Source organism: Lampris incognitus, chromosome 1 (assembly GCF_029633865.1).
Source record: "Lampris incognitus isolate fLamInc1 chromosome 1, fLamInc1.hap2, whole genome shotgun sequence".
Taxonomy (NCBI): domain Eukaryota; kingdom Metazoa; phylum Chordata; class Actinopteri; order Lampriformes; family Lampridae; genus Lampris; species Lampris incognitus.
The window spans coordinates 43,858,381-43,877,063 of NC_079211.1; the positions used below are offsets into that span (position 1 = coordinate 43,858,381).

The 18,683-nt window shown below is 44.1% G+C and overlaps 1 protein-coding gene across 1 annotated transcript in view; it reads right to left on the reverse strand.

Annotated features, from left to right (window-relative positions):
- LOC130123388 (storkhead-box protein 2-like) overlaps positions 1 to 11,754 on the reverse strand; it is a 119,772-nt gene extending 108,018 nt beyond the window's left edge. The window contains exon 1 of the mRNA XM_056292538.1: positions 11,198 to 11,754. Coding sequence (XP_056148513.1) covers positions 11,198 to 11,537 — 340 coding nt within the window. The 5' untranslated portion in view covers positions 11,538 to 11,754. The remainder of the gene's footprint in view (positions 1 to 11,197) is intronic.
- Between the last annotated feature and the right edge of the window lie 6,929 nt (positions 11,755 to 18,683).

The following is an 18,683-nucleotide window of genomic DNA, read 5'->3' on the forward strand; positions in this document are numbered from 1 at the left end:
ACTCACTGCCGAGTTACAAACTGTCTCTGGAAGCAATGTCAGCACAAGAACCATTTCTAAGGAGCTTCATGAAATGGGTTTCCATGGCCGAGCAGCCGCACACAAGCCTAAAATCGCCATATGCAATGTCAAGCGACTGCTGGAGTGATGTAAAGCACACCGCCATTGGACTCTGGAGGAATGGAAACATGTTCTCTGGAGTGATGAATCACGCTTCACTAATTGGCAGTATGATGGACCCATATGGGTTTGGTGGATGCCTGGAGAACACTACCTACCCGAATGTAGAGTGCCTGCTGTAAAGTTTGGTGGGGGAGGAATAATGGTTTAAGGTTGTTTTTTCATGGTTTGAGCTAGGCCCCTTAGTTCTGGTGAAGGGAAATCTTAATGCTACAGCATACAATAACATTCTAGAGAATTGTGTGCTTCCAACTATGTGCCAACAGTTTGGGGAAGGCCCTTTCCTGTTTCAGCATGACAATGCCCACGTGCACAAAGCGAGGTCTATAAAGACATGGTTTGCTGGATTTGGTGTGGAAGAACTTGACTGGCCTGCACAGAGTCCTGACCTCAACCCCATCAAACACCTTGGGGAATCAGAAAAACTGACTGTGAGCCAGGCCTTCCCCCCAATATCAGTGCCCAGCCTTACTAATATTGCTCTTGTGCCTGAATGGGAGCAAATCCCCACAGCCATGTTGCAAAATCTTGTGGAAAGCCTTCCCAGAAACACGTAGGCTATTACAGCAGCGAAGGGGGGCCCCAACTCCATATTAATGGCCATAGTTTTGGAATGAGATGTTCAACAAGCACATATGGGTGTGATGTTCAGGTGTCCACATGCTTTTGGTCATGTTGTGTATATCAGCAATAACAAGGTTTTACATTTTCTTATGAATTTGATTTCTGATGCACTAGCTATGACTCTAGATTCAGGGTTCAAGTCAACCCAGTTGATGACAATGTAGCCATTTTGATTTTGTGTTTGAGCTTTAAGCTACAATATGTAACTTTGGAGAAATGAGCAAGAGTGAACTAGATTTTAAAAAAGCACAACCCAACCTCCCCTCACCCACTTCTTCCTTCCCTCCCGTAACCCCTCCCTCCAAACCAGCTTCATGCACGTGCATGAGTTTAATTCGTATTTTTGTTGATAATCATGCATGCAAAAACAATTTTCAAATCAATATTGCTGTTGTGAAGCAATTTTGCACTTATAGGTGAAGTATTTATATAGGAAATTACTATTTCCAAAGCACTCGCATTTAGTCTGTCCACCTGTACCCCAGATCCATAGTAATGCTGTGAAGAAGTGAGTTAATGTATGGCAGTTAATAAGCAACGTATGTAAAAATGTAAAACAATAAATAAATCAGCAAATCTTAGTTACAGCAACACTTGTTGTGAAGTATTTATAAAGATAAAATCGCTATTTTCATCTGGCCAAGAGAGACAAGCCCACTGTACGGGTCTTCACCTGATAACTGCCGAGTATGCATGTCGAACTGTGTGCACAAAGCTGACTGACAGCCAGGAGATACGCCCCTTCTCTTTGAGCTGCTCCGATAGGTTAGAAGGTCGAGGCCCACTGTGAAACTTCACAATAGAACATCTCTGCAGTTGCTGCATCTGCAGAGATGTTCTATTGTAAAGTTAAATAACTTGGGCAAACTTAAATAACTTTAGGTTAGGCAAAAATGTGCTTGACAGTCGGATAGAGCATGGCTGATTTTTCAACGGCATGTGTTAATAATATGTAGGGCATGAATTTGTGTATGTGTGTGTGTGTGAGAGAGAGAGAGAGAGAGAGAGAGAGAGAGAGAGAGAGAGAGAGAGAGAGAGAGAGAGAGAGAGAGAGAGAGAGAGAGAGAGAGAGAGAGAGAGCGAGCATGTGCCCATGCATGGTGGGAGGAGGTGGGCTTTATTGTAGCTGGTATGTGTTTGCTTTGGTAACATAGGAAAATCGTCTGTTGGTTAAGCTCTTTGAATTGAAATGAACTGAAATGAAAAGAATTGAGGGAGCAAAAGAGACAGCGAGAAAGCAGGAAACTCCATGCCTGCAGGCAGAGGCCAGTTGGCACCTTAACATAGGAGAGGAGAGGTTTACCAGACACGTACAGACAAACACGGAGAGATAAATGTGTAGCCCTCTTACAAATACACCTATGCACAGAGCTGGAGGTGTTCTAGTAATTGTCGTCCTGATGAAAGGCTCGGCTCAATACTCGCAATTTCTTGTCTGCACAGTACTCACTGTCTGTATGTGGAGTGAGGATGGAGGTAAAGAGAGATGGAAAAAGACCACGGAAGCCACAAAGGCAGACTAGCTGCAATATAAGACAGCAAAGCAGTAAGAGGTGTGCGGTAACCACATAGTTGTTGGAACTTGATCTCCTGACTAACAGCCATAGACATTCCTGACCTGTTAAAGGCCTCACCTGAGAAGAGCACAGAGACAAATGGGAGAGCTGTGGTTTCCCTGAACCTCATGCAGACAAAGCACCAACAGGGTCCTCTACACACTGAGTCCCTTATTAACACTGAAATATGCAGGCTTTGGCTTTTTAGAAGCACAAACTAGAACAAAGGGCTCTCCGTTTGTGTACTACATCATGACACAGCAAACTCTTAAATAAAAGAGTCAAAGCCACCTCTTTAGGGACCTTGGCCATGCTCAACTTGCTAAAGAAAGAAAATCATGAGAAAATGCCAACTTTTGAGTTCATAACTAACAGAGGCTAAAACGCTCTTGGAAGTTCATAAACTACCCTTTGAATTGCAATAATGGGGATAAAATGTGCCAAATTACCAGGAGTGGATATTTACATGGTGTTAGTAAAATGCAACTGTAGTCTCTCATAGAGTCAATTATTCTGTCAAGGGAAGGCCATTTGTGTGTGTGTGTGTCTGTAATGGGGTGGGAAAAAACCCTATAAAATGGTCTGATCCAAGTGGGACCTTAGCCACGGAAAGGATAGTATAGAAATGACACCAAAGGGGGCGTCCGAGTAGCGTAGTGGTCTATTCCGTTGCCTACCAACATGGGAATCGCCAGTTCAATCCCAGTGTTACTTCTGGCTTGGTTGGGCATCCCTACAGACACAATTGGCCGTGTCTGCACAGGTGGGGAGCCGGGTGTGTGTCCTGGTCGCTTCACTAGCACCTCCTCTGGTCGGTCGGGGCGCCTGTTTGGGGGGGGGACTGGGGAGAATAGCGTGATCCTCCCACGTGCGACGTACCCCTGGCGATACTCCTCAATGTCAGGTGAAAAGAAGCAGCTGGTGACTACCACATGTCTCGGAGGAGGCATGTGGTAGACTGCAGCGCTCCCTGGCTCAGCAGAGGGGGTGGAGCAGTGACCGGGATGGCTCGGAAAATAGGGTAATGGGCAAAGTACAATTGGGCTGAAAAAGGGGGGGATCCAAAGAAAGGACACCAATCTCCCCTCAGTAGCAAGTAAAGCACACATTTTGGTGCCAAGCTGGTGTAGGCTACTTATTTTCACCTAACTTCCCCATGAAAAGGCTGTGACTCAACAGACAGCCTTGCAGCTGGACGGCCTGGTAGAGTTATTCGCCTGCTATTGTCATTCATTGTGAGTGCTGGGCTCTGTATTTAAAAAGACAGTATGGTTAAGTGATCTTCCTTTCCATCTGCAACGTTGGCCTTTTCCAAAGATGGAAAACAGATGAAACGCGTGTCTACCGCATTATGATGGAATGTTTGGGACTCACATTTAAAATCACTTTAACTCGAAAGAAGCAGTAGCTCAGGAGAATAAGAAAAAAAAATTCATTGCTGAAGTTGTGCTGTGTTGGTATGAAATCATACTGTCCTCCATTTTTTGGGGGGGTAGTGTGTTGCTGAGAGACATGAATAGGCCTACTTGTTCCTCTCTGCAGGATTACAGGGATGACTCTTTTTTTTTTAGGCATAGGATTCACACCTGCTTTTTTTCAAAATAGACTCGGGTGAAAAGGGCCCCAAAACAACCGCTGGTCACAAGAGGGAATTTTCATGTCAAAGCTTGAAAATAGAAATCTTATACAGAAATATGATATACAAAACGCGTATGACATAGGAGTAGTTCCTGTCTCAGCAGTCACTTTTGAACAGTTTGGCATCAAGCATCAAATGTACTCTCCCCGCATTAAATTCGGACAGCTTTACTTTTCATATAAGGTACATGTGGCTGGCACGGTGCAGCTTGAGTACTGATTTGGAGGCAGGTAGAGTCAGGATTGGTTCAACCAGGCAACAACGAACACCTGCCTATAATTAACCTCTCTATCTTTATGCATGTGTGATTCAGCAGGCAGGCCAGGTAAAGAAGCATGGGGAAACACCGGAGGGTCTGAACCTTGTCACAGCAAGTATTGTAGCTTGAGTTTTCTAACCCAATTGCGGGTTAACACTATCGTCAAACAATTCAGAGAGATCCAGTGTAATGCAAAATGAATGCAGTCCACCCATGTTTTTTTTACTGGACCGCCTCTCTCTCGCCATTATCTGCAAGGCCCTCAGTGTTGGTCCTCTCCTCCATCTCCAACTGTAGAACTGATGGATTCTTCACATAGTTGACAAATATGTAGAATGATTTTCTTGTTTCATTTATATGGTTGTGACTGCTCATAAAGAGACTGTTTCATCATGAAAAACAGTCTTGACTTTAAATTTCCCCTCACTGTTAAACTGCACATTATTTTAATAGAAACTCACAGCTATGATATTCACTGTGATCAATAACGCAAAAATCATTGTGTAAACCTCTACAACCTAACTTAAAAATGTACCAATTTCACAAGGACGAAGCATCAGTCACATACTAGGTGTATATGTGGTAAAGCAGATCGGGCTTGTAGACACCTATCAAACAAATGTACAATCAAAATATTTAGTATCAAGGAGAAATCACTGAAAAGCATTTGACATGAATTCATTTAGCAAAGGTTTTTGTCCAAATTGAATAAAAACTCAGCAGTTACTAGATGTTTATATGTCACCCAGTGATGTAGTTGTCTCTGAAGTCCAGTCCAGTCCAGTCATACTGCAACTTCTCAGGGACCTCCAACCAAAAATTACCATGTTAGAAATAAAAGGATCAAATCTTAGCCTAGTTTCAAGACAAAAGATAGCAATATGGGGCGTCCGGGTGGCATGGCAGTCTATTCTGTTGCCTGCCAACACAGGGATCGCTGGTTCGAATCCCCGTGTTACCTCCGGCTTGATCGGGCATCCCTATAGACACAGCTGGCTGTGTCTGCAGGTGGGAAGCCGGATGTGTGTATGTGTCCTGGTCGCTGGCGCCTCCACTGGTCGGTCAGGGGGGAGGGAAAATCAGAATCAGAATCACTTTATTCATCGTCGAGGGGAAAATTGGGAACTGGGGGGAATAGCGTGATCCTCCCACACGCTATTTCCCCCTGGTGAAACTCCTCACAGTCAGGTGAAAAGAAGGAGGAGGCGTGTGGTAGTCTGCAGCCCTCCCCGGATCAGCAGAGGGGGTGGAGCAGAGATTGGGACGGCTTGGAAGATCGGGGTAATTGGCCAGATACAAATGGGGAGAAAAAGCGGGGGGGGGGGGGGGGATAGCAATATGATGTTGTCACTTCAAAATATATTGTGCTTCATAACTGATACAATATATACTTATCATACTACAACCAAACCAGCAGTTCACATTATCATTCTCTGTGTAGACTAGACAATGGGGAAACTGTCAAGCATGCAAACCCAGTGGGGAAAAAGAGCAAAGGCAGAACTCATTCTACTGAGAAATCATAATAGAACAGAAAGCACTTGATACACAGCACATGATTGGACAACACGGTTTAGTCAGTGCTCCCTGTGGTCAGTCAAGGTCAAATTAAAATACCAGCGCACACCTGGGTCACCAAACTGAGCACACAGCACAAATAACTAGAAGATTACATGATTTCATTGGCTGTCATCTGTCTCCTATTAGATTGATGGACACTCAAGACAGCAGTGGCGACTAGCCAGTACAGGGCGCTGGTGTGCCGCCCCCTTTCAAACATCCAAGAGATGAAAATCTACTTAAACATGTTAAATATAATTTAGTTGTATAATGGAAATAATTATAAAATAAAAGTGTTTTTCAGTCTGTGAGCGCCTGTCAGCAGCCATTAAATATTGGTCCAAATGGTATTTGGTTGGTTTCTGTCTGAATACAGATACGTCCTGGGTGAGGGGCACCGGCCAAATGATACCTTATGTAAGCCCTCAAATTTTTGGCAAGCAGATGACCTGAGGCTGCTGTCTGACTGATTTCTTCAGATTTTCCATGGGGTGCAGAGACTCCCACTTTTATTGGCAGTGAATTGGTATTGTTTAATGTTTTTTGATCTAATGTGATTGGACAATTCTCGTGGCTATCAATTGTGTTCACACCCATCACGACGCCACGTCTCGACTGTCAATCATCCACCGTCTATGAACCCTGATAAAATATATAGGCTCCATTGTCCTTCTTAACAACTCTGTGACTGTGTGGACATTAAAGCAGCTGTCAGGTGTGCTGCGCCAAGGTAAATTGCGCCCCCCCCCCCCCCAGAAAAGTTTAGCACCAGCTGCCACTGCAAGACATATTACTCATATTTGGGCTGCGCAGTTCTGGATTAAACTTGAATCACAGTTATTTGATAGACATAAAACTGAGGTCACAATTGAAATGATTCTAAGACCAATTTAAAAAAAAAAAGAAAAAAACACTATTGTGTTTTTTGCATAACATGCAATGTGTGCATGAAAAGTGATTCAGATATAACAAACAAAATTGTTACAAAACTGTCTTGGTATATAGTACCAGCATGATGCTTCGATCACATACTCTCCAGAAACCACATGATCAGACGAAGATAGCCAAACCATTGTATGGCAGCCTCACTATTACTTAACCTTAAAGGGGCAGTTCACACCAAAATCAAAAATACATGTTTTTCCTCTTAGCTGTAGAGCTATTTATCCGTCTAGATTGTTTTTGTGCGAGTTGCCGAGTTTTGGAGATATCGGCCGTAGAGATGTCTGCCTTCTCTCAAATACAATGGAACTGGATGGCACTCAGCTTGTGTTGCTCAGAGCACCAAAAAAAGTACATTTTAAAAACTCAACAGCAATGTTTCTTTCCAGAAATCATGACCTGGTTACTCAAGATAATCCACAGAACTTGGTGTAAGCAGTTTCACTGCTGTCTCAGATATAGCCGATTTACATGCACACATCACCCCCCCACACACACACAAACACACACATGCACATGTTAAAACATGTCATCAAAAACCATCGTTTCCCTTAGGAAAGTAAAGCGCATTAGATAAAGTGGGACACCGCAATTTGGCGGCACTGTAGCACAGCGGTTAACGCGGTCACCTCACAGCAAGACGGTCCTGGGTTCGAGCCCTGGGGTCATCCAACCTTGGGGGCCGTCCCGGGTCGTCCTCTGTGTGAGGTTTGCATGTTCTCCCCGTGTCTGTGTGGGTTTCCTCTGGGTGCTCCAGTTTCCTCCCACAGTCCAAAGACATGTAGGTCAGGTGAATCGGCTGTACTAAATGGCCCCTAGGTGTGAATGTGTGTGTTGGCCCTGTGATGGACTGGCGGCCTGTACAGGGTGTCTCCCCGCCTGCCGCCCAATGACTGCTGGGATAGGCTCCAGCATCCCGCAACCTCGGTTGGGATAAGCGGTTTGGATAACGGATGGATGGATGGATACTGCAATTCATTTTCAGTTGGTTAGGGCTGTCCCGATTACCTTTTTTCAAATACTTGGCAGCAAGTATTCAAAGTTAGTTGAAGCTTCACTATGTTGGGGGGGGGTGCAATAATCAAATTAAATAAATTACAGCTGTAAACTATAAAAACCAAATTGGTCATATGATTGCTGTCATTAATTGTCTTTATCACAAGCTATCATTAGGCTGTTATTGTAATTAATTATTATGAAATTGAGAGACAAAGGCAAAATCAGACTTCAAGGTATTCCCTTTTTATGGAAATAAACTGGCTACAAAAAACACCTTCAAAGTGATGAAAAGAAAAAAGGCTTTTTGTCAGTGTAGACCTTTACATGAAATCTTAAATAATTAACATTACTTCCATTCTAGGATTATGAACATTGTTAGGATTATGAACACAGCTAGCATGCTGCATTCACGGGGACACCGTTTATCGCGTCTTTCCATGCCGCATTGCCAACTACGTTTACAGTCTCCCAAGGAAGAAAAAAAAATTGAATACCGACTTTGCCATTGATTACTATGGCAACAATCGAATGCAGCCCTAGATTTTATTTGTAAAAAAAAAAGCTCTGTCCAGTAACCTGGAGCACTTTGAGATTTCTTTGAGTGATTGTGAGAGAGGGTCCTGTAACCTGGTGCAGTTTTGAAGAAAATGCAAGTTATTTAATAGTCAATGTTTTATTGTGAACATACAATTGAAATTTCCAGTAAAGAAAAGTTACAAAAATGTTCGTGTTTGCTGTCAATTAATAGGTCTTAGAAAAAAAAATCATTATTGGCAGGTCAGACTTAAAAAAAAAAAAAAGGAAATCGGAATCGGCCGAGAAAATCCGTGAGCAAATCGCTGCACTGATTCACGGCCAATAGGGAAACTCCCACTTCAGTGTTTACCAACGACGTCTTTGGTTGGCTGACCAACTGTGTAACTTCAGTGACGTTGGTCGCCGCTAGCTGGAACCGTTGTTGGTCACCTGATCCAGCAGCCCAATTGTGTCAAACTGATCACTCAGTCAGTCAGTCAGTCACTAACTATGATCACTCAGTCAGTCACTCTAACCATGATCACTCAGTTAGTCAGTCACTAACTATGATCAGTCAGCCAGTCAGTCATTAACTATGATCACTCAGTCAGTCACTCTAACCATGATCACTCAGTCACTAACTATGATCAGTCAGTCAGTCAGTCACTAACTATGATCACTCAGTCAGTCACTAACTATGATCAGTCAGTCAGTCAGTCATTAACTATGATCACTCAGTCAGTCACTCTAGCTATGATCACTCAGTCAGTCAGTCAGTCACTATAACTATGATCACTCAGTCGGTTAGTCACTAACCATGATCACTCAAGTCAGTCAGTCATTCTAACTATGATCACTCAAGTCAGTCAGTCACTAACTATGATCACTCAGTCAGTCGGACATTTGTATTTGTACGGCTGGATCCACTGGCCGGTCCAGCCAAAAAGATGCGTGTCCTATCTGTGATGCAATAAAAATGTTACTAAACAAAATGTAAGATAAAGCCATTCCAGTTATGTTGTAGTGTAATTTTAAGAGATTTAAGCACATTTTGATGATTATCGGGATAATATCGTGACTCGATTATTTTGGCCAGGATAATCGTGACATGGCATTTTCATATCGTTCCACCCCTACTCGTACCATCTTATGTCAATAAATCTGAACAATCCCTTCAAGAGAAAATTCACCTTGTTTTCAACCTTATCTCTCTCTCTACTTTTGACTGGGTTCATTTCCGATGGTGAGGCGATGACATCTCACAACACCAGCGCAGAGGATTTTAATCAACGACAATACAGAAGCTAGGGTGCAGCGATGGGTTCTGGTACATGTTGGCGCTGTGGGAAAGACTCTGTGAGCAGGATAACATCGATTTCTCTGTCAATATAGTAAACTGTGAGGACTTTATTGCTTCAATCGACTACATTACTCACCACACTGATTGCACATACACAAAACCATCGGTGAAATCTCCCTTGAACATGGGTTTGAAGGTAGGCCAGTGCAGTTCTTTGAACTACCCAGAAAACCAACAGCAAGGTTTTGAAATTCATACAGACAGAAACTGCGAGCCAATGTAAGGATACAATAATAGCCAAGACGTGCACATCTTGGTAGGTCGAAAACCAAGTGTGCAGCATCATTTTGGATTCTTTGCAGTCGGCTGCACAGGCTGGGAGACCAGCAAGAAGTGCATGACATAAGCGTAAGCGAGAGGTAACAAAAGCCTGGACCAACAGCTGTGCTGATAAGTACAATCTAAAATTATCTTATATATAGCTACTATATTCACACAAAAAGGGACACTATCTTGTCCCCCTCCCTCTTTCCTATTCAACCCATCAGGCCCTGATTGCATCCAACTCCACAAAAGGCAGATAAATACAGATATGCATCAGTCAGATTGCATCCAACTCCACAAAGGCAGATAAATACAGATATGCATCAGTCAGACAGCAATGCATTTCTAAACAGTATTTAAAATGGCCTATGGGCCTGTCTAATAAAAGACAGTGAAAGAAAGAGCCAGACAAGGACCATGTGTGTGTGTGTGTGTGTGTGTGTGTGTGTGTTGGGGGGGGGGGTTTCTGCTCTGATTAGAGAGAAGAAAGGCAAAACTGCTATGAAGAAAGGTCTTCGCCCCCCACCACACACACACACACACACACACACACACACACACAGAGGCCAGAGAGGAAGTGTTCCATTATTGAGTTGAGAGGCACCACTCTCTCTATTATAACCAGTTACTTATGGCAGCAATACTTAGTACTGCCGAACTGACAAAGGTGGAGATTAGAAAGAAAATGCATTGATAAGTATTCAGAAACGTATGAATACATATCCAACTATACTGAGATCAAGGTCCCTGGTCTAATATATTTGATGTTTCAAGTTATTATACCATGAAAAAAAAAATTCAAGAGACACAAAAATTAAATCCATCCCAGCTATATAAACATTGCGTTTTCAAGTAGAATTCAAACCTTGACAACAATCTGCCCTGCCCAGAAAAAAAAACACCAGTTCTTCACTCCAGTGAATGAAGGTACAGAGAGACGCCAAGATCCGGGAGTGAGGAGGGATTGTAAATGTATTTATTGCAACAGGATTAGATCCGATACAGCGCCTTGAAAAGCCAGTGACAACTCAGTGCAAATTAGTAATCAAATGTTGACACGAAAAAAAGAAAAAGAAAAACAGCATCCAACTAGAATTGCAAGAAAGAAAATCTCCTATAATCCAGAAATGCCCAGTGACGAATATGATGACCCTTACCAGGTTGTTTCCATTTGTATTTTGGTGCCCAATGGAGCTCGTAGTGCCGCATAACATCAACTGAAACACACACATACACACACACACATACACACACACACACACACTTAAAACAGATAGTGGACAATGAAGAGGCCTTACCCAGGTATTTGATGGTAAAACCCCGTGGTGGGTTGAGGGACCTCCGCATCCATCCCTCTCTTAGCACTTCCAAATGGTCTTCCTTTCCTTGAATTAAAAGCACATGCTCGTCTATCCATCCCAGGAAGAACGTTTCGGACACGGCCTCGGTAATCCGCTGGTTCCACACGTGTTGCTGAGTGTTTTCCGCTTTAAAATCGGCGAATATTTCGTAGCCGGTGTGGTGTCTCGGCAGCTCCTCGCTTTCTGACACGCCAGCCGCGCCTCCTGCCTCCCCGGCGCCGACCCTGGACAACACTATAGCCAGGGAGTGGGGGGCTATTTGCAGGAAAGATTCCATTGTCGAGTCGGTCGTCCTAGCTAGCGGCCGAACGCGGCGATCGTTTTACTGCCATCGTTACACCGCTCGGCTCCTTGAAATAACAATAGCCCATGTTTAACCGTCGGGGCTACGATGAGCTCCTCAGCAGCCGCATAACCCGCTGTCAGTGCCCGTGAGGCTAGCCTGCTAGCTCACGTTAGTTGCCTAGCTTAGTATCGGGCACATTCCTCCGCCGTCCGAGTGTCTTTTCTCCCACCGCGCTCCCAGACGAGATGCACCGCTGCGTAACCGCCCTTAGCACGCAGCGACGACGTATGGCGAGCGCCTCCGACTCCGGCAGGAGGATGACATTCCCGGGTTAAAGCCTTTACGCCGGGCGTCAGAGTCGTCTGACGCCGCGGCGGGTAAGCGGGTTAGCCGGCTGCTAACGCTAGCTGGTGAGTTCACCCGGACAACGGACGCAGCGCTCGGAGAGCCGCTCCCCGCCCCTCCCGCCCGCCCCCCCGTCGCCAGGCAGCAGCAGCAGCAGCAGCAGCAGCGGCAGCGGCAGCGGCAGCGGCGGCGGCGGCCAGATCTCGCGGCACACCTGTCCCACGCCTTCAGCCGCGCGGTTAAACAGGAGCGCGTGCCGCCCCGGTCCGGTGACGTCACCTATCGTCTCGCGCGCGGCGTCGCCGATGCGGGGCCGCGTTACGCCGGCCCGGACGCGGTGCGTGCGTGTGTCGGACAGGTACGGGGCGTGCGGCGGAGGACGCGGACTCACGGCGCACGCCGAGCATGAAAAGCCGCCGCAAGTACGCCACTTCCTGTGTGACTTTGTCAAAATACAAGTCTACAGTGCAAACAAATGTTTTTTTTAAAAAAGACGTAGCGTTCTAATGTTTACTGGTTTATGTTTCACCGGAAGCACCGGGGAATGAGTCGAATAAGGAAAAAATTTTTTTAGCTAGATTAATACCATGTTTTGACTTTAATCTTCCAACCCGCTTGTGTAAACCGGAAGTGAAGCGGGTTCCCGTTACCGCGGGCTTGATGGATCTTTGGCCCATAGGTACGCCTCCACTGGGTACAACATCGACCACCCTTGTATACCGGGATGTCCTGTATCAATTAAGTACAATAGACTTTATAAGTAAGAACGACAGCCTTTATATCAAAGCTGCGATTCCGGCGTGAGAGAGGACAAAGTCAAATGACCATTGCTGGCATAATGCGTCTGCAGTGTAATTGTCCTGGGCAAAAGTTTTTTGATAAAGTTGTCACAGTGTACATGTTTTGCTAATTATTCACATTGTCAAAACAAATTGATAAAGTCAAACACAAAGTATTTCTTCGTAGCCTTTTGTTCATTCTTTTATTTGAATCCTTACTGATACATGTTCACACTACCAACTATATGAAATAACTTTTTGACCTGTACCAATCCCCCAAGAGTGTCTCTGTCATGATTGCTGATGATGAGTTTTCTTACAAACCTTATCATTAATATTCCACAGGTGGTTTGGCCCTCAGCCACTTCCAGAAGCTTTCACCCAGAAACTTCATTCAAACTTTAAAATGTTTGCATTGAATTTGAACTGTACAGTACAGTACGGATTGAGTCTGGAAATGTATAGTAGCTGAATTGACTTAAAAGTAGGTGAGAAGGGTTAAGAAAAAATAAGTGTATACTTCCTCCTATTCCTTTTTCTGTAACAAATAATCTGTAACATACGGAGATCTGTTCACTGAGTTTGGTGTGTGGATTTGTTGAACACTTGGCTCTGGCTTCTATGTATGTTATGCCCTGCTTATTTACAGGTTCGAAATAAATCTTCATTCATTCATCCATTCACAATATTCAGCTCCTATTGGAATGGCAGAACATTGTTCAGATTTGTGTTATCCTTTATAGTTTTTGAGATATTTAACTTTTATTTTACATTTTCCCCCATTGGAAAAATGTCAGAAAGTTCACCTTTCCAGACAATCATCCACTCTGGACCTCTCCATAGACTTAGAGACCTATATTCAAACTGAAAATACCTCAAGTCTGATCCATCTGCTGATACAAAAACTACTAGGGTAGATCCAAATATGTTAAACATTTCAACCTGTCTCCTTTCCTTTTCACCCATCCTGTTAGAAAAGTAACTTCGGGCATGTCTTACGGAAATCAAATGCTCTTTTTTTCCAAGCAACATCATGACATTTACTGATATTGATGTTGCTGTTCAACAGGAAAAACAACAAATTCAAATAAATCAATCAGCTATAGAAAGTGCACCTACAGGGCGTTTTATTGCCTGTTTAATGTTTAAAGACGATAGAAATCCACTCAGCTGGGGCCTAATCGGGCTACAAAAATAAACAAAAGGGCATGCTCTATAGCCTAGAATCAAAAATAAAAAGTCTGACAATAGCCATAAGGTCAGGATGAAAAGAAAAAACAAGGAATCATAATATTGTGAATAGATTCTCATATACCTATGTCATCATAAATCCTACAGCAGCATCACTATAAATAATACTAGCAACAGTTGCGTGCTTTCCAGACCACTATACTTTGCAATTTATCAAACTGTGGCTGAATGATGCATACAAACATGGAAGTTACAACAAATTGTCGTCTGGAATCCAATCTTTTCTTCTCCCTGGGTTATTCTTGTGTTCCCCTGCTGGAAGGAAGTAGGAAAGAAAGGAGCTATCAGGCTCCTTTCCTTCACAAAAATGGACAATCTGAAAGTTCCTTGTCAAAAAAAACAAAAAACAAAAAACGAAACAAAACTTCCAGGTCTAATTGGTTTAGAGGGACCCTTCCTTGTAGTTCAATTTTGCACCTTTGGTGTTGTGTTGCTATGCAATCCCACTTAAAACACGAATTTATGCTGTGATCCTCATTTTGATGCCATCCATCCATCCATTATCCGAGCCGCTTATCCTGCTTAGGCTCACGGGGATGCTGGAGCCTATCCTAGCAGTCATTGGGTGGCAGGCGGAGAGACACCCTGGACAGGCTGCCAGGCCATCACAGGGCCGACACATTGACACCTAGAAATAATTTAGCATGGCCGATTCACCTGACCTACATATCTTTGGACGATGGGAGGAAACCGGAGCACCCACATAGACATGGGTAGAACATCACACTCCACACAGAGGATGACCTGGGATGACCCCAAAGGTTGGACAACCCCGGGGTTCGAACCCAGGGCCTTCCTTCGGTGAGGTGACCATGCTAACCAGTGCCGCCATTTTGATGTCAAATGGTGAGAAATAGATGATTCGGACAGCAAGTTATATCTAGCGGCATTTCATCTTGTATCCTCTTAAATAATTTCCAGTCACCTTATCTTTCAGCATCTCATTCCATCTCATCTCATCTCGTCTCATATATATCATCTCATATCTCTCATCTCATTTCATATCTGTCCTCATCTCATCTCGTCTCGTCTCATCTCATATCTCATCTCATACCTCATCCCATCTCATGCATCACAGAAGGGTATTGTCTGATGCATCAGTAGAGCTTCTATAGGTTTAGTTTGGCGTCCACTGGTTTGGTTGTGTCTGGTCCACTCACTCTGCTTTGGTCCACTTGTGATAGGAATGTTCTGGCACCCCAACGGAGCAGTGTGCTCCTTAAAAAAATTTTCAGCCTGACAGAAAAGCAGAAAGAAAAATGTTAGACATACAAACACGTATTGTACATACAAACACACACACACACACACACACACACACACACAAACACTATACATGGGAGGAGGAATTAAAGCAAGGCAAACAGTTGAGCAGTTGTCACTATTTAGCAGCAAGAGAAAAGGTCCATGAAATAAAAAAACTGAATTGCTGTCATTTCAGGCACTTCAGCATTGAGCGTCTATATTGATACAGATCTTATAGGCAGAGGCTTAAAGGGATAGTCAGACACTTGTGCTGTGCTGAAGCTCTGAACAATCACTATTATTATTATGTGTCTATAGTGTGTCCACACCATTGGCTTTATTTAAGTATATACTATAATTCAGAAACTGTATTCATTCCTTAATCACTTGAATGGATAGACTAGATATACGTTTCTTTATTGTTATGTTATTCCTCTCTGCTCACTGTGCAGTATGGCACAGACAGTGTTTTCTTATATCCAATGAAGAGAAGAATGTGTGCACACGAAGACGTTACACAGACCATTATATTAAGCTACATGAGATTTTCAAGGTTGTGAAGCGGTTAGAAAGACCTAATATGTCATCATAAAGTCTCCAGTTCGCTCCTGGCAAAAACCATATATCCTGCCCAAGTGTCTTAGCAGCACGCTGAAGGACAGCTGCTGTCAGAGAGTGAGGTCACCGTGCAAGACACTCTCAATAACTGCTGGTTAAAAGGCGGAAATTCAGAATTAAGCTAACATGCGTCTGAGGCTTTATTTGAGCTTACTGAGATTTTAACTAAAATCCTTTCAGTGTGAGATGGGGATGAGCGGAGAGTAGCCTGCAGCATGTGGCAGGCTTCCCAGTCAGGCCAGAACAGTCAAAGCCAGAAAATGAATGGGTGCTAAAGGAAGTGGTATAAAGATGGCAGCCAAATAACGCAGTTGGTAAAATGCCCAGAAACCTCAACGTTCATTTCATCTCTGCATCCCTATTTACAGACTTTTTTTTGGGGGGGGGGGGGGGGTGAAGTGGGCAAAGAGAGACAGCACCCCTGGGGGCAGTGGAGTAAAGTCAGGGCTTGTAATATTGCATAGCTGGAAAACTATATTGTGCCACGTTAAAGACATTAAAAAAAAAACATGAAACACTATATGCAAAGAGAACAAATGGTCCAACTCTTCAGTAGTTTCGTGGCCTTAAGTTAAATGAGCCCAACTGGGTTACATATTCTGTTTTAGTCATATGTCTGGGCATGTGTGTGTTTGAGTTGAATGGAGAGAGGGGAAGGGTTGTGAGAGGGTGGGAGGACACGTTTTCACAATGGCACACAAAGGAAAGTCACTTGGAACGCACACAAGCTCTCACCATCATATACTAAATACTGAATCCTGAAATGGAAGCAGGTCAGCGCCACAAGAGGAGTCACAAGTGATGTTGCATTTGCAGCATTTTATGTGTAAGTTAAAGTGATGACGTGATGTTTTCCCTATCTCGGTCAAGTGTACAGATGTTTGTTTCAAAGTGTGAGGTGCACCGAGAGTTACTGAAGGGTGTGTCGTGGTACGGGAGCGCCACCTGGTGGTTGCACCTAACAACAAAAATGTCTTTGCAATCTTCATAACGTGAAGAGGCCGCTGTTCCATCATACAAGATGTGTTATTCTTAGCCATATAACTGAATATATCACAGAAAGTTGAATCAGTTCATCTGGACACAACGTTTATTGAGAGAAACGTTTCATCACTCTTCTAAGTGACCTCTTCAGTCTCAGCTGACTGCAGGTATCCCCACCCTTATCAACAGATCATCTATGTGAAGAGGGAACGACCATCCCTGAACCGGAGGGGGGTGGGGGGTACAACGCTGGAGAGCTAACATATCAGGCCAGGACTCCGCAGTCCACACCCATCTACAGGCCAAGGACCACTCTTTCAAAGATGAGGATGTGCACTTCCTTGGTAGGGAGGAACGTTGGTTTGAACGGGAAGTCGAAGAGGTCATCTATGTGAAGAGGGAACGACCATCCCTGAACTGGGGGTGGCGGGGGGGGGGGCGCTAAGAGTACATTTGGCACCATCTTACGGCGCTGTCATCGCAACTATTCCCCACTCCTCTGCGAATAGTACACATGGCCATCGTACTTCTAGTTAATGGCCACGGCAACAATTAGCATATGAAAGTAATCGTTGGTTTCGGTCGTTACGCCACTGTACTAAGTGGCAGTCACTGAAGATGTCACGTAGGTGAGTGATGATGAACTGATTCAACCTTCTTTTACTTTTCCTGTCTCCGTCTTCTGACTACCTCCGCCGGAAGTTACAGGGGAACCGAATGTATTTGGGATCCAGGGCCGAAGCTCGCTGGCGCTGTCCGTCACTGCCTGGTGCTAGCTAGCTAGCTAAACTCCGGAGTACAACCCAACACAGTTCAATAGTTCACTTCGTCTGAAAATGGCGAAGACACCGTCTTCTCTGTTTGGAAACACGTTTAATCCTTCTTCACAGCTGCACAAAACGTTGACATAGGTCCAATATATCACAGTTCTTAGTAATAATATTTCCTTTCACTTACGCGGAGCTCCCAATACCGTTCGCGCCACACAACAACAACTTCCTCATTCGCCCCTCCCTACCAACCAATCACAGCCCGACCCCAGATCTTGCTCTTAAAGCGGTAAACCCTTATTTACCAACACTTCTTTGACAATCAAATTAAACGCTTGCGAAAAAAAGGATACAGACCTGCCGCTCCATGAATGCTCCTAAAAGTGCATATATCTACATGAAAATTAGTTTTAGATCAATTGCAAAAAAAGAGAAGAAGTTGTAAGATGTACCATGAGCCGTCAAAAAAGACCGCTCGTAATTTGCGCATGTCATTATTTATGACGCGTGTTGGTCGCGTCATTTCCTTTGTGAAGTTCCTTGGTTTGTCCTAGAAACACACTAGCGTCTTCTAGTGGAGAGTAATAGTCTAAACTTGATTTCTGATCATTGCCAACATGTCTGGTTACAGACGCCGTTTCAGACGCACCATGACTACCACGTTGCAGTATTTCCAGGCGTTGGACAGTGGCCATTTTAAATTGTTCGAAAAATAGCATTAAAGTTGTTAAAATGTTAATTTTAGTGTTGGTCGTTTTTTAACAGACATATTAACATATTGTAACGTGCACGGATAAGAAGACACACTGGCCGCTGGCTCGCGGGCCTGACCCTTTAGTCTAGCTGTTAGTGATGTCTCCTGCGGTGCGGGCGTTACGGGTTCGCGTCCCGGCCGCGGCAGTTCCTGTGGTTGCGTTGCCCCCCGAATTCGCTGCAATGCGTCAATATTTCAATTGGGTATTTATCTTGACAACCGTGATCTTGACAAACGGGGCCATTCTAGTAGACAGAGACACCAATTTGATCAGGTAACGATAACGATCGACAACTCTGTGGTTTCACAAAGTGTGGCAGCCAAAAATCTTGGTGTTACGTTTGATCCCAGCCTTTCCTTTGATAAGCACATTAAAGAAATCACAGAGACT